This window comes from Acinonyx jubatus, chromosome D3, assembly GCF_027475565.1.
Source record: "Acinonyx jubatus isolate Ajub_Pintada_27869175 chromosome D3, VMU_Ajub_asm_v1.0, whole genome shotgun sequence".
NCBI lineage: Eukaryota > Metazoa > Chordata > Mammalia > Carnivora > Felidae > Acinonyx > Acinonyx jubatus.
Window position 1 is genome coordinate 44,606,612 of NC_069392.1, and position 26,455 is coordinate 44,633,066.

Below are 26,455 nucleotides of genomic sequence, written 5' to 3' on the forward strand. Positions count from 1 at the left end.
ATTGCATTCTTTTATTTAAATCTCCTTCCCAGCTGCCATGTTGGGGCCTTGGGGGCTGCTTTGGGCTCTGCTCATGTCACAGCCTCTTTGCATTTGGCCCAAAGGGCTGCGAGAATGAGAGTGAGGGCGAGGTTAGGCAGGCTGTGACCAGGAATCGCCTTCAACCTTATTTGGTGCATCTTCCGCATAAAGTGAGGAAAACACCCCCACTGCTCCATGCCCAGCATGGAGCCCAACATGGAGCCCAACATGGGCTTGAACTCATGACCCTAAAATCAAGAGCTTTGCTGAGTTCAAGAGGCAGACACTCAACCGACTGAGCTACCCAGGCGCTCCCCCCACTTTTTAAAAGTGAGATGGGTCTTAATCATGGGACTTTTGAATTCATGTAAAGAAGGTATATTCTTTTTAAAGCCCTCTATTCCGTCATGTTAAAAAACATTGGGAAAATTTGGTATCAAAGACACTCATTACACTAGATCATAGATCTGGAATACCAGATCAAACATCTGGAATGTTTGTTTCCAAATTAAAACACACACACACACACACACACACACACACACACAAACTCCTTCCAACAACTCAATTAGTGGGTGCTACCTCTTGATTTATAGACAAGGAAACGAATGCTCGGAAGATGAAGAAACTTGCTGAGAGCTCACAATGAGTTCAGAGGCCAAGCCATGCCTCCAATCCAGGCTCTCTACAAAGCCCAAGCTCCTAACCTTGATGCTACAAAACCCAAATTACAGCAAGCCCCCAGTGTAACCTTCCTGGCCCTACAACTGTCCAAAGTCCAGTAGGACTGGTGTGTTCCAAATCCCACCAGTCTGCTCCCTCCAGTAAGAAAACTGGTATGATCTAAAATATAGGAACTCAGGGGGACCCAGCTGGTTCATTCAGAAGAGCATGTGACTCTTGGTGTTGGGGGTTGTGAGTTCAAACCCCATGTTAGGTGTAGCGATTATTTAAAAATAAAATCTTTTAAAAATAAAAAATAAAAAATAAAATACATGAACTCAGGGTAAGCTCTATGACCTTTTTAATTTTCTTTTATTTTTTAATGTATTTACTTACTAAGAGAGAGAGAGTGGGGGGGGGCAGGGCAGAGAGAGAGGGAGAGAGAGAGAGAATCCCAAACAGGCTTCACGATGTCAACACAGAGCCCGACTTGGGGCTCAATCCCATAAATTGTGAGATCATGACCTGAGCCACAACCAAGAGTTGGACACAGCTGACTGAGCCACTCAGGTGTCCCTCTTACCCTTTTTTAAAGGATAGCTTCCACTTCTACTTTAAAAAATTTAACTCTGGATTTCTCAAGCCATTTTTCTACTGAGAAGCTAGCAGGCTTTAGGAACAGTAATTGTGGGGTGCCTGGGTGGCTCAGTCGGTTGAGCATCTGACTCTTGGTTTCAGCTCAGGTCATGATCTCACAGTTCATGAGTTTGAGCCCTGCTTCAGGCTCTGTGCTGACGGTGCAGAGCCTACTTGGGATTCTCTCTCTCTCCCTCTCTCCCTCTCTGCCTTTCCCATGCACATGCTATCCTCCTCTCTCAAAATAAATAAATAACTTAAAAAAACCCCAAACCTGTAATTGTACAATTGACGATCTCAGCCTCCATAGAGGCCTATGAAAAGCAGTTATTAACACAGTTTGCAACTTTTATTACTGATTTTCCTTGGCCTCTAATTCTGTGTACAAGTCCCAGTCTGAACTATGCTATCAGTTCAGGAGAGCCCCTAGTGACTGATTCTTTTAGAAAACCTGCCCTTTATTATCTTATGAAGTGAGGTTCAGCAGGACTTAGTTTTTGTCAAATCAGACAAAAGTTCTGAGAAATGATACTAGCAATAATAATAGCTAAGATATATTGAATGCTTATTATGTGCTAGCTGCTATTCTAACTGCTTTTGCATATTTAATTGTCATTATAACTCTACCAGCTAGATGTTATTAATACCCCCATTTTGCAGATAAGAAAATGGAGGAATATATTTTGGTTCTCTTTTTTAACCTTCCTCTTAATAGTTTGAAAACCACTTTTAGCAAATCTATATACTTGCTTGCTGCTAAAGAGAACAGAAAAATAGGTAAGTTCTTCCACATTGTCAGGGGTCTAGGAATGGCCTCAACAACAAAAGGTCCTACCATCTTTCATTCAGGAAAAATGGCCAAGATGAACTACTATAAAGCCCAAATCATCATTTTTGACACAAAATGTAATTAGCCAAATTCAACTACACTGCAAGCCAATTTAGTTAGTTATCTAGGGGTACAGTTTGCAACTAATTTATTCTTAGAGTCCATTAGCTTAAAATTCAACATTTTATCCATGTACCATGGGAAATTTTTCTCTGGCTGTGAAGAGAAGTTGGTATCTATTATTTAAAATTTTTCATTATTCCCAGGGCAGCTGGGTGGCTGAGTCAGTTAAGTGTCCAACTTCGGCTCAGATCGTGATCTCATGGTTCATGGGTTTGAGCCCCACATCAGGCTCTGTGCTGACAGCTGGGAGTCTGGAGCCTGCTTCTGATTCTGTGTCTCCCCTTCTCTCCCTGCCCCTCCCTGCTTGGGCTGTGTCTCTCTCTCTCTCAAAAATAAATAAACATTAGGGGCACCTGGATGACTTAGTTGGTTAAGCGCCGACTTCAGCTCAGGTCAGGATCTCACTGTTCGTGAGTTCCGAGCCCGGTGTCGGGCTCTGTGATGATAGCTCGGAGCCTGGAGCCTGCTTCGGATTCTGTGTCTCCCTCTCTCTCTGCCCCTCCCCTGCTTGTGCTCTGTCTCTCAGAACTGAATAAAAGTTAAAAAATAAAAACAAAAAATAAACATTAAAAAAAGTTAAAAATATATATATTTTCTCATTATTCCCATGCTGTCCAGAGTGGAATTTTGAAGGCTTGATTGTTATTTGTTCAGGTGTTGGGACTGAGTTAGGATAGTTTTCTGTGGAGAAGTTGTCCCCACCCACAGGCAGGGCCTTGGGTCACTCTGTAGACAAGGATGAGACTCCCTTTTTCACGCAGGAGCTCGGGGTCAGCTTGTTAATTTTTGTAAAAGAATGTCAATCCCATCTTCTCTTTGGGTGATTTTTAAATATGTGGGTGTGGATTTAATCTACAAGATAAAATAATTGCACCCCAGGCTTTTGCCAAAGAATGTAATTTTGAACTGTTGACTACCCAATTTTTATCAAAATCATGCATGCCAGAAACAATGTTCCTGGATGGTTGCCTAAGGGCAGTCTGCAAAGGAAGCCAGATAACCAGGGTAGCAGTTTTAGCCCCAGAGAACTGCTCCTACTGAACTGTTCTATTTCATCATGCATCCTAAATACTCTAAGAATCCTAGACACTAAGCTACCACTATGTTTGTTATAAGGATGTTGTTGAAGACCCTGCCTCATTAAGTGGCCCAGTCTACCTTTTTGGAGGACACAGGACCTGAGAGTAAGGAAGCGTTGCTTTTCTTCAGCAATGACCTCACTCTTGTTTTTCTTTTAACTTTAATTTCAATATCATGGACACACAATGGTACAACAGTTTCGGGTATACGACGTAGTGATTCAACAGTTCTATACATTATACTATGCTTGCGACAGGTGTAGCAATGACCCCACTCTTATCCTACAAGCACTGAGGGTCTTGTAACTTTTTCATTTGGCCACAGAATGCTGAAAACTAAATTCAAGGCCCAACTGTATTTATTTTGTAGGATATTACAGTATGAATGTCTATGCACTAAGTCTCTCTGCAGCCTCATCTAGTTCTTCTATTATTCTTCACCTAGATTTCCTGTAAAATTCTGTTCATTAAAAAAGTCTATGTTATTTTAATTATTCTTTCAAGCCACCACACATCCTTTCTGGAAGATGGTGAGGTATTTAAAGATGTACATGCAAATGAATACATCCATAAGCTGATTTGCATGAGTTATTATTATTTCCATTAATCTTATTATTGTCGTTATATGGCAAAGTCCCTAAAGGCAGAGGACCAGACTCCCCTTTTGCCAGTGTATCTCCAGTACGAGCTTGGAGGCCATCTCCGTCCTTCCTCTGTGCATCACATAAAGTAGCTGGCCTGTGTTTTAGGGGCCTTGTTGTGTGAAAAATGGACATTTTAAAGCACCAAGGTTCCTCCACCTTGGCAAGATGCCTGGGAATAAGAAAAGACCCAAGGGACAGCGGCTTGTTCCAGCTCGTTCACTTGGGGACACAAATGTACAGGCTGGAACAAAGGGCAGACTGGCCTGTTTTCAGTGAATTGCTATTTTTCTCACACTTTTTACTGAAATGCATAGACATGAATGAGTTAAAACAAACATGCATGTCCTACAGCAGCCAAAGAAATTCTGCGTTAGTCAAGTGAGAACGCGTTTTCATCTCCTCCTCTTCTTATTGTCCTCAAGAAAGCCTCTAACAGAGTCGAGGGTTTTTTAAATATATTTTTAAATTGAGATAAAATGTACACATAGCATTTACCATTTTAAACCATTTTTATTTATGTATGTATTCTTTTTAATGCTTATTTATTTATTTTGAGTGTGTGTCCACGTGCGTGCGCATGTGAGCAGGGGAGGGGGGAGAGAGAAGGAGAGAGAGAATCCCAAGTAGGCCTCACGCTGGGGCTCGATCTCACAAACCATGAGATCATGACCTCAGCCATAAATCAAGGGTCAGACACTTAACCGACTGAGCCACCCAGGTGCCCCTCATTTTAACCATTTTTAAGGTACGGTTCAGTGGCATTAAGTATATTCACACTGTTATGCAACCATCACCCCCATCCATCTCCAGAATTTTTTCAACTTGCAAAATTCAAACTTTGTATCCATTAAATACTAACTCCTCACTCTCTCTTCCCCCTGGCCCCTTGACCACTCCAAGCACGTCATAGAAGTGGAATTACACGGTATTTGTCCTTTCTTGACTGGCGCCTTTCATTTAACATGATGCCCTCAGAGTTCATCCAAGGTGCTGCCTATGTCAGAATTTCTTTCCTTCTTAAGGCTAAATAGTATTCCATTGTATGCATATTCGACATTTTGTTTATCCATTCACCCATCAAAGGACACTTGGGTTGCTTCCAACTTTTGGCTATTTTAAATAGTGCTGCTATGAACCTGGATGTCCAAATATCTGTTCAACTCCCTGCTTTCAATTTTTTTTTTTTTTTTTTTTTTGGTGTAAACCCAGAAGTGAAATTGCTGGATCATACAGTAAGTCTATTTTTAATTTTTTGAGGGACCTCCATACTATTTTCCATAGCAGCTGCACCGGCTCACATTCTGAACAGCACTGCACAAGAGCTCCAATTTCTCCACATCCTCACCAGCACTTACTATTTTCCGGGTTTTTGATGACAGCCATCCTCGGGGGTGTGAAGTGGTATCTTGTTATGGTTTTGATTTGCATTTCCCTAATGATTAATGATGCTGAGCATCTTTCCAAGGGCCTATTAGCCATCTGTACATCTTCTTTGCAGAAATATCCTTTCAAGTCCTTTGGCGATTTTTGAATTGGGCTGTTTGGTTTTTGTTGTTGAGTTGAGGATTTTTCTCTATATTCTGGATATTAATCCCTATTGAATGACAAAACTAAATTTGGTAATGAGGTTGATGTCCTTTATTCAAGGGAAAACAATCCTTGGATTGGGGAAGTATGGTGCCTCAGAAATAGTGGGGCACTCTTCCCAAGGGGTTCTGGGGAAGAATGAGTTTTATGAAGCATTAGAAGTGGCAACAGGGAGGGGCACCTGGGTGGCTAGGTCGGTTAAGCTTCTGATTTTGCCTCAGGTCTTGACTTCAGGGCTTGTGAGTTCCAGCCCCATGTCTGGCTCTGTGCTGACAGCTAGAGCCTGGAGTTTGCTTTGGATTCTGTGTCCCCCTCTCTCTCTCTGCCCCTTCCCTGCTCATGCTCTGTCTCTCCCTCTCTCTCTGAAAAATAAACATTAAAAATTTTGAAAAAAAAAGTGTCAATAGGGAAATGGTACGATTAGCTGGGGTTGCAGATCTGACCTTATTTAGGAAGATCGAGGAACAAGGAAATAAGTATAGAACCCAGAGTTGCCGTGGTGTTTGGGGATTGGCTGTCTGGATGTACTGTGTTTCTGGTCAAGCAAAGCATTTACAGGAATGCTAAGGTTTAGTTGGTAGCACCCCAAAAAGGAGGAGCTCCGTCTTGGGCCTAGAAATTGAACTCTGTTCAACATCTCTTATCAGATAAATGATTTGCAAGTATTTTCTCCCATTCAATGGGTTGCCTTTTTATTCTGTTGATGGTGGCCTTTGATATACCAAAGTTTTTCATTTTGATGAAGTCCAATTTGTCTATTTTTTTGTTGCCTGTGTTGTTGGTGTCATATCCAAGAAATCATTGCCAAATCCAGTGTCATAAACTCTTTCCCCTGGAGCCCTGGGTGGTTTTTTTGTTTGTTTTTTGTTTTTTTTTAAGTGGGCTCCATGCCCAACACAGGGTTTGAACTCACAACCCTGAGATCAAGACCAGAGCTGAGATCAAGAGTCAAACGCTTAACTGACTGAGCCACTCAGACGCGCCTGCAGCCCTGTTTTAATAAGTCATTTTATAAGGGTTATGGAGAACATCATCTTCAGATGGAGCAAGAAGATAAGTAAAATCCAGAGGAGGGGTTTACTATTTTGCCACCAAGCCCACGCCTTAAAAAGTAATCCTTGCAAATGGACTCTGATCAGCTCTGGTAGGAAAATAACATGAAAGAGGAGAGCTGCCTCAAATCGGCAGTAACAGGGAACATCAGGGGAAGAGTCTCCATTTTATATCAACATTTACATTCTTTTCCTTTGTGGATCCAAGTTCCTTTACATAATATAAGAGCCAAACAAATGGGAAGGGGACCCATGGGCTCCAGTCTGCTTAACTGAGTAATTTGCTCCATCTGGGTCTAGTTATCCGTGTACGTTTCCTCACCAACACCCCATCCAAGCTCCATCGCAACGTGCGGAGTGAATTTTGTGCTCATGGAAGACACATCCCAACAAGCATTTAGGGAAGGGCCAAGATCAAAGAGCTGGGTGAGAGACCAAGAGTGGTCCTGTCAAACTGCCTTAGCTCAGATTTGCAGAGTCCTTCAACTACTGACCCTGGCTTCCCCGGGGCAAGAAAACGACATGGTTTGAGCAGCCAAATCACCAACACCAGGATGGCCTCTCACTGGCAAGCTCACTAATGTATGACTTTGCACATCTGTTCTAAACACTCACCAGCACAGGCTTTGAGGCAACCCTGTCACGCTGACAAAGCTTCGGCTGGGAAATTACAATGAGAGTAATAATGACCAGTCAAGGTTGTACTGACACTCCAAAGACCAACACTCCTGCCAGCAGAACCATTATCATCGTCATCACTGTGACCTTATTCAGTGTAGGACAGCTGGAGAAACTGCCCCAATTAGCCCAAGTAGACGGGACAGCAACTACACGGTTCCTCTCTACTTACCCCAGCTCAGCCCTGATGGGCTGATCTCCCCTGGGTCTCCCCTGATGTGATTTAGGGAGGAAAGATGGTAAGCTTTGGAGATGACCTGTTGTGGTTGGACACGCTTGGGTTTACACCTCTGCTTTAACATTTACGAGTTGTTGACCTTGGCCAAATAATTTAGATCTCAGTTTCCTCATCTGTAAGCGGGAATAATTAAGTCTGACCTCATATGTGATGAAGAGTGGCAACGGAAAGTGCCTGGCACACGCTAACACCGAATATTCATAGTGTCTCTTCCCATGGTGAGCTGTGTGTCTTTCCCACTCCCCTTGAAGTTTCTCAAGGTCAGGAACCATATCTTCTTTGTTTTTAAGCGACCAGCCCATAGTAGACCCCCCATGAGTATGTGCTGAATGGATAAACCACAAGAATAATCCCCTTCCCTTAACTCTGTATATCATTCGGTTGTGAGGAGGAAAAACCAGTAAAGAATTTTCCCTGCTATGCCTTTACAGAATGAGTTAAACCAGCTTCCTCTTAGGAGTTGCACGTCAGAAGAACAGAGCTTCAACATCTTGTCAGATAAGGGAGATCTTTGTGGAGCAGAACTACCTGGAAAGTGTTCTGCATAACAATATACCCACGGATTTTAACTGAGCACTTACCCCAATTCCTTGTGGATTCATTAAACTGACAGCTTGACAGCAGCATATTGATGCCTGTTTTCTATCTAACACAAGCTGTATGACTGCCTTGTGTTTAACCCACTCTATAAATTTGTAAGCAGCTATGTAAAAACAAAAACCTCAGAAAACAAAGAAAAGATGCCGGGTTGTTATTTCACTGAAAAACAATAATGAGTGTCTCTTTTCTGTGTTCCTCCCACTCTAATTGGGTATATTTGGGTTTTGGTTGTTTTCCTTTGCTCGAAGAGTTTGAATTTTGCAGCAGCTTCTTTTTGCCTGTTAAAGAAGGCTGTGCTCTAGCCCAATGCCACTCACAGTGCCAGTCACCCCGAAAATAAGCTCAGGCCAGAAGGTAAATCAGTGCACTGCTTTCTTTCTCAAGAAGTCTCACTATGAAAAAAAAAAGTCAGCTCAACTGAACAAGGTGTTTAGTGCCAAAGTTGATGTACATTCTAGCACAATCTCCTTATGGACAGGTGACAAAGAGCTCACAGATTGGCACCGCATGTGGATCACACTTCGAGGAGCATTGTACTAGGTTATGGAACTCCTCATCTGCCTGAGAATGTACTGGACTGACCTTTACAATGGGCTTTTGAAGGATTTTAGGCCACCTAGTATCCTTATCCCTTCTTTTGGCAAAGCATCCCAATATCAAGGATCTGCCACACCCTGTCTCAGTCGATGAGATCCAGGTGGGGATACTGTAAGACCAGGGCCAGCCAAATGGTGCTCTGAGTCTCTCCAGCCACAGTAAATGGAGATGATGATCCAGGGCCAACCAATTGGCATAATTCCATCTTCCTAGTTGGCTTTCAGACCTGGGAAGGGCAGTGGCCCTACTGCTGTATTCAGAGTGAATACCGGGACTCATGCAGAAACTATAAGGATGAGTCTCTTTCCATTAGACTTCAAGTTGTAAGGATGTGGGCCTGGAGTCAACAACACCCATGAGGGGAGAGCCTGGCTGTGAAATGGAGAAAAGACAGAGCAGAACTGAAAAGGAGACAGAAACTGTATTTGGAACCTCTGGATAAAGCCTTGCATGATCTACAACTTTTCAATGATATATATGATCCAGTAAATTTCCCTTTTGCTTAGAACAGTTTATGAGCTTTCTAATGTTTGCAATGAGAAGAGTCTAAATTAGGCCTGGACTACTCTCCCCTGGGCTATTCTAAAATCCATACATGTTGGCCCTAAAAAGACAAAGCTGAAAAGGCAAAAGGTCTGGAGTTAGAGGAGCTGTCTAGTTGGGACTAGAGGCAAGTTACCAAGACTTGCCACACCTGAATTCCTTCCTCTGTTAGGTGATTAACATCTGCCCCATCCATCACCTGTCAGGTGAATATGAGAATCACATAAAAAGAGAGAAAATCACTCTAGAAACATATGAAAAGGCACTGCACAAACAAAAAATATTGTTATTGCTAGCCCAATGATAGTTATGCAAACTTCAAAATTCTGGCATCCATCACTATCCAGTTCCTACAAGAAATACATTGTTCTTAAAATAAACATGGTGAGGGATAAGGAGAGGCAAACCAAGAAATAGACTCTTAATTACAGAGAACACACCGATGGTTATAGGAGGGGAGGTGGGGGGAAGGGGTTTAAATAGGAGATGGGGATTAAGGAGGGTATTGTGATGAGCACCGGGTGTTGTATGTAAGTGTTGAGTGACTAAATTCTTCACCTGAAACTAATATTACACTGTATGCTAACTGGAATTCAAATAAAAACTTAAAAAAGAAAGACTACATCGTTTTTATCAATACCTGTATTGTGCTCTAGGAGGGAGAGCGCCCTCTGCAGGCCAGAAGGTGTAAAGCAAGGCAGCAGACTCAAAAGCCGGACAGAATAGAGAAGGGGCAGCAGGAAGCCAGTCCAGATCTCAGGTTCTGGGCTGAGCACCAATATGTGTGCTGTTGGTCATTTCTTGGGCCCACCCAGGACGTTTCTCCCCCATTGAACACAGCATCTAAATGACTCAAGCTTATGAATCATGCAAGAAAAATGATGGTTTAATTTAGAACTTAACCGCTAGTAACTCTCAACCACTATTTTGCAACTTTGGGGTTATCCTAACAATAATATTATCATGCAGGTAAGCAGATTTTGTGTCTGTTTTACTGTTTTCATATCTGAGATCTAAGGGACCAACAGAACAACAAACTGCATAAAAAGATTAAATCGTTCTGTAAATTTTGCATTTTTTCCAAAAGTCAGAGTACAATCATTTTCTGATAGATAGAAACAGTATGAGCAGTCAGGGTACAAGACGGGAAGAGGCATTACTGATTTTTAAGCCTCGTTCTGAGTCTCTGGTCAATGGAAGTATCAGTGGATTGTCTTTTGATGGAAAAATAACATTTTTATATTTTCATATAGTTAGTGTGCCTGGAAGAAGTTTGTTCTTTACAGTTCCCTCCTTTGAGAAGCTCAAATCTGGATGGGGTGGGTGACACTAGTAAAACAAGTGTCCCTACATACTGGGTGTCAACACTGTGCCAGGCACGTACATCACTCCTAAGCCCAGCACCGCCCAGTCCACGACACCAGTGGGCAGGGTTACAGTTCCTCAGAAGCAAGGAGCAGGCTGAGCCCACTCTCCCTGCTCCCAAGGATGGCCTGTGCTCAGGTAGAGCAGGCTGGCCCTGTTTGTATCAGGCTCCATAAATATCACAGCTTTCTCTTCCTCGTCTCCATTGGTGCCTCTTCATCTTATAAAACAAGATAGCCCTACCCTATCATCTGGTTATCCTCAGTTCAGGGAGAGGGGGTAAAAGCCCCATGTTGTTCTCCAGTCTATGTGCACCATCACGAAAGCTGATGTCCTGTCCTCTATGGATCCAAGGCACAATAAGTTAAAAAGCAAAGGGGTAGAGGAAAGAGGAACTGTCTCCCTAAAAAGTCTCTAAAACTTACCAGTTTGGATAATGCTCTGGAACCGGCATAGATTATGCCCACATACAGCACCGAAGCAGGAAGCCATGTCGAAACATCAGATCTGAAAAAAGGGAAAGAGACCAGAATATTTCTGTCACTTTCTGTTCAAAAGACCAAGCTGGAAGGCATGACCTTTCAGATGCACCAAATACGACGGTGATTGTCTTAACATCTCTGAGTGACCTGTGAAGTGTGTGACATGGGCTGTGTCCACTGAGAGTGAGGGAGGCTGCCAAAGTCATCCAGCTATAGCCCGTCACTCTGCCAACTACCTAGTGTTACTGATCCCACGACGGAACACAAACGATCTGGAGATGGAAAAAGGCTTCCTAAAGTTGGGGAGAGAGAATAGATCCAAACTTTTTCAAAAAAATTTTTTTTACTTTATTTATTTATTTTGAGAGAGAGAGTGTATTTGAGCAGGAGAGAGGCAGATAGAGACAGAGAATCCCAAGCAGGGATTCTGCACTGGCAGCACAAGGCTCAATCCCACCAACCATGAGATCATGACCTGAGCTGAAATCAAGAGTCGGATGCTCAACTGACTGAGGCACCCCTGATTTTTTTAAGGTATTTAGGATTTTTTTTTTTAAGGACAGTGAACATTATTCTTTGGATTTTAAATAGCCAGAGGCTTTGAATCCATGCCAAATTATTACAAATTTTTAAAGGCTATTTACCGAGGCAATATATTAAACGGCTCCATGGAACCACAAAAGAAGGAAACAAGTGCCAAAGGACAGAATTTTAAAAAGAATACTAGAACTCAAGCTGGGTGGCCATGAGCTGACATCTTCCACCATTAACCTGGAATCTCTAAGGACTTCTGGAGGGCACGTTTCTTGATTCAATTGTGGCCACACCAAAAACTGCTTTTTTCTTTTTTTTTTTTAACTTTGTTTATTTTGAGAGAGAGAGAGAGAGAGAGCAAGCAGGAGAAAGGCGGAGAGAGAGGGAGAGAGAAAGAATCCCAAGCAGACTCTCCACTGCCAGTGCAGAGCTTGATGTGGCCTCGAACTCACAAACCATGAGATCATGACCTGAGCCAAAATTAACAGTCGGACACTTAACTAACTGAGGCACGCAGGTGCCCCCAAAACTGCTTTGTTCAATACAGTTTAGAATCTTGCTGTCTTCAAGAAAGGAAAAATCCCGGTTTTTATATAGAGAACCCATCACTGAGGTTCCCTCAGTCACAAACACATTTGGTCCACTTACGCAAGTTCCCGGAGTTATTCTCATAATAGATATAAATAAATGAGACCATTCCAGCAGAATTTAACATAATAATCCCAGCTAACTCAATGAACTGCTCTCCTGGGATGATGCCTGCTCAAGAAATGTTCTTTGTGAATCTTATTAGCATGGGCAGGCATCTATGATCAGACCTGCTTTTGTACCCTTCCCAGGGAACCTGGTGCTAAAATGTCTCTAGTCTCTAGTTAGGCCTCCAAACCCTACTTCCTGAATATATTCATTCAGCAAATATTTCTAGCAATTTGCAAAGTGCTGACAGTGCTAGAGTTATTATTAACAGCAGCATCCTAATTAACATTTACTGAGCACTTGCTACAAATGAAGCAGTCTGCTAAGTGTTTTCTATGCTGTGTCTTTTAAAAATGTGTACAATCACCTTATGAAGAAAATGTCTTTGTTGTTGTTATTATTATTATTATTATTATTATTATTATTATCCCCATTGTGCACATGAAATAACTGAGGCAATAAAGAGTTTAATTTGCCTGTGGTCAGAAGAGCTGGTTATGGCAAAGCCAAAATTTGAATTCAGGTCATCTGACTCTAAAGCTCCAGCTTTAAGCCACCCTTTCACACTTTGCCCTCAAGGACCTCATAATCTAGTGGTAGACACTGACATATAACAAACACAGCATGATTCTGCTCTGGTCACACACTAAGCATCTAATGACCTGAGGAATATTCTCTGTTCTTACTCGTCTTACTGCAATAAAAGATGTCTGCACTTCCAGCCAATAGGTGAATAGAGAAAGGAAGATGCTATTCTCCATCTTGATGGATAACAACATCATGCTTGACATCAAACCAATTGCTACTCCTCTAGGAAACGACTTCCCCATTAGACCTTAAGCTCACAAAGGTCAAGGGAGACAGGATCCAGGCCCATGGCCCGCTGAGCACCACAAGGAGGCCCAAGAGCATACACAGCAGGGAGCATAGTGAAGAGGGAAGGAGTGCCCTGCGTGAAACAGCAGCACACCCACTGCAGCAGGCCCGGTGCTTCAGGATGTGAGCTCAGTAAGGCCCTAGGCATTTGTGCTTTGTTCCCTCTTAAACAAAGAAGACTCCTGCCCAGTCATATGCTCCAAGAGACCTCAGGCCATCTCAGTGGCCATGGATGTGGAAAAAACAAAAAACAAAACAAAAAAAAAACCATGGCTAGGGGAGAAGAAAGAAAGAAAGAAAGAAAGAAAGAAAGAAAGAAAGAAAGAAAGAAAGAAGGAAAGAAAGGAAACATGGCTAGGGAACACCTTGTATTTTAACCCTGTACCCGAAACACAATGAAATGACTTTAACTATGAAAAATAAACAGATCCAGTTGGACCAGAGACTTCTGGGAAATGTTACAGAGCAGCTGTGGGAGCATTTGGATACAACCATGGAACTATGATCCACAATTATCGCACCCAGGGCCCACCTTCTAGGTGGACAGAGCCAGAGCAACATGCACCAAAGGCAGAAATTTAGACACCTGCAAAAGCAGCTGGTTGCCTAACCCTGTCTTGGCCCTCATGAGCTCTCATCAGAGACAGCTGCCTCCCTCCCTCCCCCACACACACCAACAAAAAATTATAGCTGCTATCGAGAATGATAAATACAAATCACTGGGAAAAGTGCTGCCAAAACAGATATGAGCAAAACAAGTATGAAAGGATGGGGGGTGGTGGGAAGAAAAATAATTAAAAATTGCAAAGAACTCTGCATTCATATTGTTTCAAAGTATCAAAGTTCTCACTCCACTGAAAATCTTAGGGTATGCGTTAAGTGTTGTTGATGCAAGAAGACTCAAGGGAACACCAGTCGACCATCCATACACAAAGAAAAATCTTGGGGAGCCTGGGTGGCTCGGTCGGTTATGCACGCGACTCTTGATTTCGGCTGAGGTCATGATCTTATGGTCAGTGAGTTCCAGCCCTGCATCAGGCTCAGCACTGACAATTAATTATCAGAGTCAGATAAGGGAACTTCTGCATATATTATTAACATGTCTCCCACCTGTCAAATAAACTGTAAGTTTCATAAAGGTGGGAGCCATGTATGTTTTGTTCATATAAATCAATGTAAAATATCACATGCATGAATGTTATAAAAGAGACTAAAGGACTATGCCATACCATAAGGGCATCTGATCTAGTCAGTGAGGATAGAGAAACCTGCCTCCAATAAGTGACACTTGAGATAAAACTCAAAGTTCAAGTGGGTGCAGGGGGTGAGGGGGTGATGCAGAGAAGTAGAAGGGACACCATATCCCCCCCTTGGTCCGTTACTCACAGCAATAAAAGTCTCTGAAGGTTCAGTAAGACTGTCACAAGTTGGTTCTTCACTAACTATGACTCCCAAATTCTTTTTTTTTTAATTTTTTAAATGTTTATTTATTTTTGAGAAAGAGAGAGAGTGGGGGAGGGGTAGAGAGAGAGGGAGACACAGAATCTGAAGCAGGTTCTGTGCTGACAGCAGACAGCCCGACACAGGGCCTGACCCCACAAACCGTGAGATCATGACCTGAGCTGAAGTCAGACACTTAACAGACTAAGCCACCCAGGTACCCCTATTATTCCCAAATTCTTTGCAACATTGATCTCATTTAATTTATACACTAGCAGGGGGGCCTGGGTGGCGCAGTCCGTTAAGCGTCCAACTTCTGGTTTTGGCTCAGATTGTGGTCTCACTCATGAGTTCAAGCCCTGCATGGGGCTCTGTGCTGACAGCATGGAGCCTGCTTAGGATTCTCTGTCTCCCCCTTTCTCTGCCCCTCCTCCAACTTGTGCTATCTCTGTCTCTCTCAAAATAAATAAACACACATTAAAAAAAAATTGACACACTAGCAGGAGAAATGGGCAGACGGTGGCAGTCACAAGAGCACACACTCTCTCCCTCAGAGAAAGCCTGCTACAGGGAGTGCAGTCCGCCGACAGATGCACTCACATAATTTGAAGAATTGTTTATACTTGCTGCTTCGGGAATCAGAATTGGGATCTCTGGCTTGAGGGGTTTTCCACGACTGTTAGGTAATCTGCTATCTTAACGTGGACGGGTCAGACCTTTCAACAGTTACCTGGGGCAAATAAAATGCCTGACAACTGAGTTTTCCGTACTTTTCCAGGTTATGTGGAGACAAGGTGAAGATGGGAACTATAAAGGTGGTGCTTTGGGGGGCTTTTGCCATCTCTTTTTTTTTAATATTTCTTCAGGACAAAATGAAACTGTAATTTCAAAATCCTAATTAGCTCTGCTAAAATGGAGGATTATTTTCCAGGGAGATAACAGCAATAAGTGATGGAAATCACACCTAGTTCTGGGCACTGAAGAGTATAACCTTATAACATGCACATGGTTACCCAAATCTTTGGAAATTAAAAGTAGCTCTCTTCACTCCCAAGGAATGTTCCAGCTAACTAAACTTAGCTAACTTTAGCCAATAGCTCCAAGGGATGGACAAAGTTCACACATTTTCCCAGACTGTGTCCTTTCTTCTAGGTCAGGTCATCTAGGGCTGAGGGTATCTAGGGGTCACCTAGGTCACTAGGGGTGGGGAGGGAAAGACGCACAATTACAGAGCAGTGCATGGCACAACACCATGCAATAAATGTTCTCCCAGTTTTTCTACACGTAACTCCAAAGACAGAGGCCATAAGGGATTTCATGTAGATTGATCTACACCTACAGAAAATGCACTGGCCAAAAAACACCATAAAGAAAATCAAGAGATGATTAACAACTTAGGAAAAAATACTGGCAACATATAAAACAGGCTGGAATTTAATATCCTTGATGTATAATGAGTGTTAACAAATCGATAAGAAAAAAAAAATCGGGGCACCTGGGTGGCTCAGTCAGCTTGAGTGTCTGACTTGGGCTCAGGTCATGATCTCACAGCTTGCGAGTTCGAGCATCGCATTGGGCTCGCTGCTGTCAGCCTGTCGGCACAGAGCCTGCTTCGGATCCTCAGTCCCCTCTCTCTCTGCCCCTCCCGTGCTCATGCTTGCTCTCTCAAAAATAAACACTAAAAAAAGGATTAAAAAAAAATTTTTTTAAAGAAAAAAACTCAACTTCACAAAAGAAAAATACTCAGTGGACAAAAAAGAGGTATTTGCATGTGTGTGAGTGTATGTATGTATATTTCTCTTTCCCACACACATAAGAAATACAAATAGCCAATAAACATATGAAAAGTTACACACACACACACACACACTACTCTTTACAGTATTACTGTATACATGCATACTCTTTACAGTATTTAAAGATGTTTAAAGTTATCCACAATGATGTTTTCATTTACAAGGAAAATAAAACTGCATTCTGGCCTCCTTGTTAGTCATCAAGTATCCCAAGCACCTTGGGGCCTGCTCTTGCTTCCTCCACCAGGAACCCTCCCCCCCCAAACACCTGCAGAGTCTACTCTCTCACAGGTTCAGATCTCTGCTAAAAAGTCAGCTTATCCCTGAGTCCTTCTTACCTAGAGTATATAAAATAACAACCCCCCCTCCTGCCCACTAGAACACACTCAGGCACACGCACATGCACACCTATTCCCCTACCCGGCTTTATTTTTCTCTGTATTTACTGCCATCTGACACATTATGTACTTCCATTTGCCTTTGTTTCTTGTCCATCTACCTCAACTAGAATATAAGCTCTACGAGGGCACACATTTTTGTCTGTTTTGTTCACGATGCACCCCCTGTGCTGAAAACAATGTCTGGTATATATGCTAGGCACTCCAATATTTGCTGAAGGAGTCATCACGTATTACTTTGGTAACTTAAAAAAAATGTTTCCCTTGGGGCACCTGGGTGGCCCAATCAGTTGAGCATCCAACTTTGGCTCAGGTCATGATCTCATGGTTTGTGGGTTCGAGCCCAGCGTCGGGCTCTATGCTGACAGCTTGGAACCTGGAGCCTGCTTTCGATTCTGTGTCTCCCTGTCTCTCCCTGTACACACATGCTTTCTCGCTTTCTCTCTCTCTCTCTCAAAAATAAATACACTTAAAAATATATATATTCCTTTCCTTTTTCTGGATTGATACAAGGGGAAAACAACAGCATCAAAATACACCAGAATACTCCAGGCATGGCCCTAATTCACATTTTTTCCTATACTTTTCTTAAGCCCTTCAGAGGATTTGCTCTGAACAGATTTGCTGGTGCTTACAGCTACTAGGTTTTCAAGGACAGGGATGAAAGTAAAACATTTCCCACCATTTGCCTCTTTGAAATGGCCCTAATGGGTAATTCTAAAAATTTCAAATTCAATAAACATTTCTAACAATCATGTTGTAACCTACAATTGTGACAACAGAAAACTAACTGCATTAACAAACATGCTTTCTTCAATAGACATGAACTCAGAAACTTGGCATGGAGGCAGTCATTTTGTTTCCTATAATAATTTATCTTGTTTTCTTATTAAAAAGTAGTACTTAGGGGCACCTGGATGGCTCAGTCAGTTAAGCATCCCGCTCTTGGTTTTGGCTCAGATCATGATCTCATGGGTTCATGAGTTTGAGACCCACATCAAGCCCCACATCAGGCTCCACGCTGGCAGTGTAGAGCTTGCTTGGGATTCTCTCTCTCTCTCTCTCTCTCTCTCTCTCTCTCTCTCTCCCCTCTCTGTGCCCTTCCAGTGTATTCTTTGTCTCTCTCTCAAAATGAATAAACTTAAAAAAAAAAAGTAGTACTTTTCCATGCTAGAAAATTTTCAAAGTACAGATAATCAAGAAAAACATTACAATTGCAATCCTGCTACCCAAAACCAACCACTGTTAATACCTTGCTAGGTCTCCTCCCAAACAGGGCCTATATGCACATATATGAACACTGCAGCAAAAATGGGATCCTACTGTACACATTGTTTCATAATCTGCTTAACATCTTTCCATGTCAAAAAAATCATCACCAATTTATTAATAAGTGAATAATAGGCTATTGCTGGACACTGAAGTTAATCCTCTTTTTACTAACCTAATGCTGTAATAGTTATCTTTGAGTACATTCCCTTTTCATATTCATGTTTTTACAATATCAGGATAAACTCCCTGAAGTGGAACAGAAGCTCAAAGACACAGGCATCAAAGTGTGGCATTAGTTACAAAATTGCCTTCCAGAGGGGTTATGCCAACTCAGTCCTCTGCGATGGGCTACATGCTAGTGTTCCAAAACTCCTGTGTTGAAATCCTGCCCCCCCTGTGATAATTTGGAGGTGGGGCCTTTGGAAGGTATTGAGATCAGGAGGGTGGAGCCCTCATGATGGGATTAGTGCACATGCTCTCTCTCTCTCTCTCTCTCTCTCTCTCTCTCTCTCTCTCTCCCTCTCTCCCTCCCCCTCCACCATGGAAGGAGATGAAAAGATAGACAAGAAGAGGTCTTCACCAGAACCTTACCATGCTGGTACCCTGATCTTGGACTTCCCAGCCTCCAGAACTGTGAGAAATCAGTGTTTATTGGTTAAGCCACCTGGTATTTTCTTTTTTTTTTTTTAGTTTTTTTAATGTTTATTTATTTTTGAGAGAGAGAGCAAGCAGGGGAGGGGCAGAAGGAGAGAGGGGGGGACACCAAATCCAAAGCAGGCTCCAGGCTCTGAGCTGTTAGCACAGAGCCTGACACAGGGCTCAAACTCACAAACCATGAGATCATGACCTGACCCAAAGTTGAAGGCTTAACCAACTAAGCCACCCAGGCACCCCTGGTATTTTTCTTTTTAAGTTTATTCATTTATTTTGAGAGAGAGAGAGCATATGTGAACAGGGGAGGGGCAGAGAGAGATGGAGAGAGAGAATCCGAAACAGGATCCACACTTTCAGGGCAGAGCCTGACATGGGGCTTGATCTCACAAACCATGAGATCATCACCCGAGCTGAAACCAAGAGTCAGATGCCCAACAGACTGAGCCACCCAGGCATTTCCAATCTCTGGTATTTCTGTTATAGCAGCCCAAGCTAAGACACCTTCTACTGCCAGCTCTACGACTGTATAATTCTCTGGCAGCCAAATACCTACACATTAGGGACAAACCAGGCACATACCACTAATGCACCTTTTCTCCACCTATAATTTATAAGATGGCACCTCCCATGCTGGCTTATTTGTCCATTGTCCTATGTGCCAACAAAGGAGGCATGATGGAATTAAATCTTGAGGTGGTCCTCACAGAATGCTGGGTCTCTGTGGTACAAGTCCCTCTGGGGAACTGCTGAGCCAGTGAGTGTGTGTGTGTGTGTGTGTGTGTGTGTGTGTGTGCGCGCATGTGTGCAGGGATGGATCTCACAGCAACTCCTGGGGGAAAGTACTATTTGCCATGGGGTCTGGTTTGAAAATTGTGGTGATACATAGTTTTTCTTATATGATTTATAAGCACAAGTATTGTGTCTTGTTTGAGTCTTGGGCTTGTTTGTTTTTTTGTTTGTGTACATCTCCTGTCCCTAAGGATCCTGATAAAACATTTTACAAGAAGCTAACAATAGTCTGTTGCCGTGAATTATAAAACTGTTGTTATCGAAATGAAGGCTAATTAAATTAAATCACTTGTTTTTCAAATAGAGCATGCATTATGGAAGGAACATCTGCTCCCTCAAAACACTCAGAAGTTTATCTGTTCATGAGGGCCCTTTGAGCTGAGTTCTTGAAAATTCTCTGAGTTATGCTGACACCTAGTGGAGCTAAAAATAGTTTCCAAACATAAAAATACCAAGTCTAGGTGGTTCAGCCAGTTGAGCATCTTGATTTCAACTCAGGTCATGATCCCACAGTTGGTGGGTTCGAGCCCGAGTCAGGCTCTGCGCTGACAATGCGGACCCTGTTTAAGATTCCCTTTCTCCCCCTCTCTCTGCCCCTCGCATGCGCTCTTTCTCTCTCTCAAAATAAATAAATAAACTTAAAAAACAGTACCAAGCCACCAAGATACTAGGATTCATACTGCCTATTGGCATTGCCAAAAACAGTAATATCTTACAATTATAAAGTCAATATTTGCTTTACAGTTTACAAGCACTTTTACATATATTAACTCCCTACTCCCTACTTAGAGCAGATACCTAGATTTCATTTTGGGGGGTCCAATCCTGGTGAACATGGTCCTTCAAGAATCCTACTCACTACTGTACCTCTTTCCTAATATTCTTAGACCTTTCCTCCTTCATTCTTTACTCTTCCTCTGACTCACAGAGGGTCAACTCCCTTAACAAAGTTCAGCCCTAATATCACTTGAACCCAAAAACCCTGTGATTATACTGTTTCTCACAGAGCATAACTTAGAACAAGAGTCAGCAAACTATGACCCATGGGCCATATCCCACCTGTTGCCTATTGCTGAAATACCATTTAATTGGCACACAGCCACACCCATCTGTGTATGTAGTCTATGGTGGCTTTCATGCCACAAAGGCAGAGCTGAGTTGTTGCAAGACACTGTATGGATACAAAGCAACAGTGACATGAGGTGCGGTCTACACTGAAGTGTGAGTTCAGCAGATTCCTATGCCCTGCAGGTTGGTATAGGCATGACCAGCAGCCACTATAAACTTCGAAGGTCCAAAAATCCTGTCCCAAGAAAGAAAAATACTGCATGGTATTTGGAATTACATGTGGAGTCTTAAAAAAAAAAAAAAGAAAAGAAAAACTAAGAAAACAAACAAACAAAAAGTCAAACTCACAGAAACAGAACAGAAAGGTGGTTGCCAGGGGCTGGGGGCAGGTTAATAGAGGAGATTGGGAAAAAGGTACAAACTTTCAGTTATAAGATGAATAAAGTCTTAGAATCTAATGTATAAAATTGTGACTACAGTTGATAACACTGTGTTGTTGTGTCATTGACATTTCCTAGAAGAGTAGAATTTAAATGTTCTCACCCAAATAAATAAATAAATAAAGTGAGGTGATGGGTGTGTTCATTAATTGGATGGAGGGAATCTTTCACAATGTGTACATATATCAAATTACTACAATGTATGCTTTAAACATCTTACAATTTTAGTTGACAACTATACCTCAATAAAGCTGAAAAAAAAATTCCTGTCCTCTACCATCCCTGGCCTCATGGACTCTTCTCTGGGGAATAACCATAATCACCACACCAAAACCAATCAGATTTTATTCATATTACGTCCCTGCAGTGGTTCTCCGTGTTTCCTGAGAATGCTTTGAAAGCTGGTTTTATCTTCCCCCCAAAGTAATTTCTACATAATATACATAAAGCATTCCTCTGGCGAAAAAACACAATAGGAAAAAAGATCAAAAACACATGGATTTGATGTTAACTCTCCTCTGTGAGCAAAGGTAACTGTTCGTAAAATTACAGGTCACTCAAAATGAAATACAATACATTAAAAAACATATTTGAGAAATTCCAACCACCAGTAGCTTTGATGAAGACAAGCTATCTCGCTTAAAAACAAATAATCATAAAAAGAAGCATCCTAATTGATTGGCTCACTGTTGATTTCTTTAGGGACAGGACTGAGTTAACTTGGAGGTTTTATCAAAGAAAATTTTTTGGAAGTATTCTTTATTTATTATGAGAGAGAATGAGTGTGGGAGTGGGGGAGTGGCAGAGAAAGAGAGAGAGAGGGAGAATTCAAAGCAGGTTCTACATCAGTAGTGCAGAGCCAGATGCAGGGCTCAAACCCACAAACTGTGAGATCATGAGCTGAGCTGAAACCAAGAGTTGGATACTTAACCGACTAAGCCACCCAGATGCCCCAGAAAAATTTTTTTTCATTTGCAAAAGAGAGTGAGAGTGAGGGAGAGGGGCAGCGTGGAGCCTGACGTGGGGTCCATCCCATGACACTGGGATCATGAGCTGAGCCAAAATCAAGAGTCAGATGCTCAACCAACTGAGGCACCCAGGCTCCCCTATCAAAGAAATGTTTTATAGTTCTCCAGCAAAGATCTCCAATGGAAAATTAAAGAGTGGAGCTTTCTCCTTCATCTGTTAGAAATCTCTGGTCACAAAGGCATTGTGGTATAGCGTTATTAACTTAGAACTTCTCATCCTTGAAAACTTGAGAGTTAAAAATTTGCTGTCTTAGGTAGAGTGAACAAAAAGTAGTAAGTACATTAAAATTTACTTTCGAAATGTTTTTATTTAAACATGTAGTCTGGTCATAAAGGGACCGGAGGATGGCATGTAATGTCTCCAATGAAATCACACCTGACTCCGTAAGCAATGGTTCGAGAATCCAGTAAAGAGTGCCATGGTCTCACTGTCAAATGTCTTGTCACGGTGTTCTAGATCACGTTCTGGAAACACAGCCTACAGCCAGGGCTCCCACATCTGCTAGAAAAATCACTTGAACATTCTGCGGCAGGTTGGCAATGGCAGTAGAGCTGCCGATATAAGGACAAGCTTGCGACTGAAAGCCAGTGTGATCTTTCCCAAGACAGAAGGCCTCTAAAGCATCATCCAACACTTGGTGATTGCTGGTTGCTGAGTAAAAATCTTGGAGATGGATTCTATCGGGTCACTTAGTGGAGTCATGACATGGCCAGAGACTAACCAACACAGCAGAATGGCCTCTCTGCAAAGTAGGAAATGTGGTGCCAGGTTCTGGAACTTGTTTTAAGAGGTAATCTTGGATTCTGCTGCACCCCAGGCTATAAGGGGTCTAAATGAGCTCTCATGGTATATGTTATTAAATACCGATTTGGAAACCACCCTCCAGCCCCACTGGTACAATCCCCACTCTACGATGACCCAGAGGACTCCACCCTGTCCACCTGCTGCTGTTTCCATTTTTAGTAGAGTCCAACCTCTGCCACCTCCACACAAGTGCACAGTCACACAGCAAAGCCAAGCTTTGGTTCTCTAGTAACATAATCGGAAAGCCAAGCCTAGTAGGAAACAGCAACCATGGCAAACACACACCCAGCCCAGGCATACATGAAGGAACATGGGTGCTGGGTCCTTGCTGCTAGACATCTGGTAACTCCCCTTTGCTGAGGATCTGTGGAAAATGGAAATGCTGTGCTGTTGCAGCAGCTATTAATCATAAGATTCACTAAGACACTAGGATCTTTGATAAGGCGCTTAACCGAGCTAACGTCATGTGTGAGGATGTGAAGCCACCTGAAGAAGTACAGGTGATAGAAGTGAAAAGGTCCCTGAGAATTTAGCAGGGGGACGGAAAGGGAACATGCCCACAGATCTGCAATGAGTAGAACCTAGCATCACCCAAGCTCAAAGGACAACAGTGTCTAGTGTGTCTCAAATTTCTACTGTTGGAGGATCATTCCTTTCAGGGAATGAACCTTGAGAGTCTTTGACTTTACTCAGCTCTACCAGTCATTCCTCCTTCCCTTCCCCCAAAAGGCAGAAGTATGAAGAATTCCATCAAGAGATGAATGGATAAACAAACTGTGGTAAACATACAATGGAATATTATTCAGCTTCTCAAAGAAGAAGATTCTGACACATGTAACAATTCTGAGGACATTATGTTAAGTCACAAAAGGACAAATATTATATGATTCCACTGAAGTGAGGTATCCAGAATAGGTAAATTCATAGAGATGGAAAATAGAACAGTGGTTATCAGGGACTGGATGGAGGGAAGGCAGAATGGGGAGTTACTGTTTGTTCTGTTTGGGATGACAGAAAAGTTCTGGTAATGGTTGCACAACATTGTGAATGCACTTAATGCCACTGAACTGTACACTTAAAAATGGTCTAAAAATGGTAAAATTTATATTATGTATATTTTCTCACAGGAAAATGTTTTTAAGTGGGAACCAATGGCTTAGCTCTTAAGGAAACAGGGCCAAAGTAATGTTTAAACGACTATTATGAAGTAAATAATTCACAACAGAAATTATAAGATAATTGTAGTCAGGGGCATTGTAAACAGAGTAGAGGACCCATATTGATGAGCACCAGTGGACCCCAGTCCACAATCTGACTGTTAGTACCTGCATCTAGACCAATCTCTTGCCTCTGTGGAGGAATAAATGAAACCATTTGGAATCAACATGCTTCATTATTTAACTGAATATTAGAACTATCACAGGCCTTGTGAATTCAGGGCACATATTTATTTTTATTTTTAAATTAATTTATTTTTTTAATTTAAATCCAAGTTAGTTAACATATAGTGTAATAACGATTTCAGGAATAGAATTTAGTGATTCATCACTTACATATAACACCCAGTGCTCATCCCAACAAGTGCCCTCCTTAATGCCCCTTGCCCATTTAGCCCATCCCCCCATCCAACACCCTGCTAGCAACCCTCAGTTTGTTCTCTGTATTTAATTAAGAGTCCCTTATGGTTTGTCTCCCTCTCTGTTTTTATCTTATTTTCACTTCCCTTCCCTTATGTTCATCTGTTTTGTATCTTAAATTCCACATATGAGTGAAATCATATGGTATTTGTCTTTCTCTGAGTTATTTCGCTTAGCATAATACACTCTTGTTCCATCCACATTGTTGTAAATGGCAAGATTTCATTCTTTTTGATCGCTAATATTCCATTGTGTGTATGTGTGTGTGTGTGTGTGTGTGTGTGTGTGTGTGTGTGTATGGATATGGATATATAAAGCACATCTTCTTTATTCATCTGTCAATGGACATGTGGGCTCTTTCCATACTTTGGCCATTGTCGATAGTGCTGCTATAAACATTGGGGTGCAAGGCACTTATTTGTTTAAATGAAGACCCAGTTCTCACTGAACAATCCACCATAACAATGGAGTATAAATAAAGTAAGACCTCTGCTTAAATATCACATATAAAAGTATCTTCAAAAGTATCTTCATTTTGTGAAAGTAAGGATATTATACAAGTGAGTGACCTGGCCTGATCATTCAGTAGAGCTGTCTGCCTTGTCCATATAAACTTTGACTTCATTTGCTCTTCATTTTGTGCATCATTTCAGATGAGGCATAATGTTCTGGAAGAATCATAAGAATTTATCTAGGTGAGGCAGGAGTGGCTAGCCAATTCAGGTTGTAATTTTGTCTGAAAAATGTCACGGTTTTTGAGATTTCTTTTAAATGTATTTGACAAGTTGCCTTAAGAGATTCATAACAACTAATATATAATATAATGTGTGATCTGAACTGAACCCTGGATCAGAATTTGGCAGGGCGGTGGGGGGGCAGGGTGGGAGTTACATTATAAGGATATTATTGAGAAAATTGGAAAAATATGAGTTTGGTCTGTAGATGAGATAGTAGTATTGCATCAATATTAATTTCCTCATTTTGATTACTATACTATAGTGAAGTAAGAAAATGTCCTTCCTCTTAGAAAATACACACTTATGAATTTAGAAGGGGCATTTTACTCTCAAATCTGCAACTTACTCTCATATAGTTCAGAAAAAAAAAAAATATATATATATATATGTATACATATACATAAATCTCAAGAGAAAATTATAGGAGAAGCAAGATAAAAGAATGAGGAATAGGAGTAAAGGGTATGGAAATTATTTGCATTATTTCAAACTCTTCTGTAAAGTAGTAAGTAATTTCAAAATTAAAAATTTCCAAAAATTTTAAGTTCATTTAAAAACTCATTCATCGGGGAGTGCCTGGGTGGCTCAGTCAGTTGGGCATCTGACTTTGGCTCAGGTTATGATCTCATGGTCTGTGAGTTCGAGCCCCACGTTGGGTTCAGTGCTGACAGTTCAGAGCCTGGAGTCTGTTTTAGATTCTGCATCTCCCTCTCTCTCTGCCCCTTACCTGCTCACACTCTGTCACTCTCTCTCAAAAATAAATTTAAAAAACATAAAAAAAAATTATAGGGGCTCTCTTCTCCTCTCCTGCTAGTATTCTGTCTACCAAAACTAAATTAAAAATGTATAATAAAAAATTATAATGAAAATAATTTAAAAATTATTTTTAATAAATAATTTAATATAATAAAATAAAATATATTAATTTATAATTAATATAATAAAAAGTTTTAACTTATAAAAAAAACACACAAAAAACTCATTCATCTGAGCTCCTGGGTGGCTTAGTCGGTTAAACATCCGACTTCGGCTCAGGTCATGATCTCATGGTTTGTGAGTTCAAGCCCCACATCAGGCTCTGTGCTGACAGCTCAAAGCCTAGAGCCTGCTTCGGGTTCTGTGTCTCCCTCTCTCTCTGCCCCTCTCCT

At 41.7% G+C, this 26,455-nt stretch overlaps 1 protein-coding gene across 4 annotated transcripts in view; it reads right to left on the minus strand.

The window, feature by feature from the left end:
• TMEM241 (transmembrane protein 241) overlaps positions 1-26,455 on the minus strand; it is a 120,697-nt gene that overhangs the window by 85,456 nt on the left and 8,786 nt on the right. For all 4 annotated transcript variants that reach the window (XR_008291794.1, XR_008291793.1, XR_008291792.1 and 1 more), the window contains exon 4: positions 11,081-11,162. Coding sequence is in view for 1 of the 4 variants with exons in the window: in XM_027068639.2 (XP_026924440.1) it covers positions 11,081-11,162 (82 nt within the window). In the remaining 3 variants the exon portion in view is untranslated. The remainder of the gene's footprint in view (positions 1-11,080; positions 11,163-26,455) is intronic.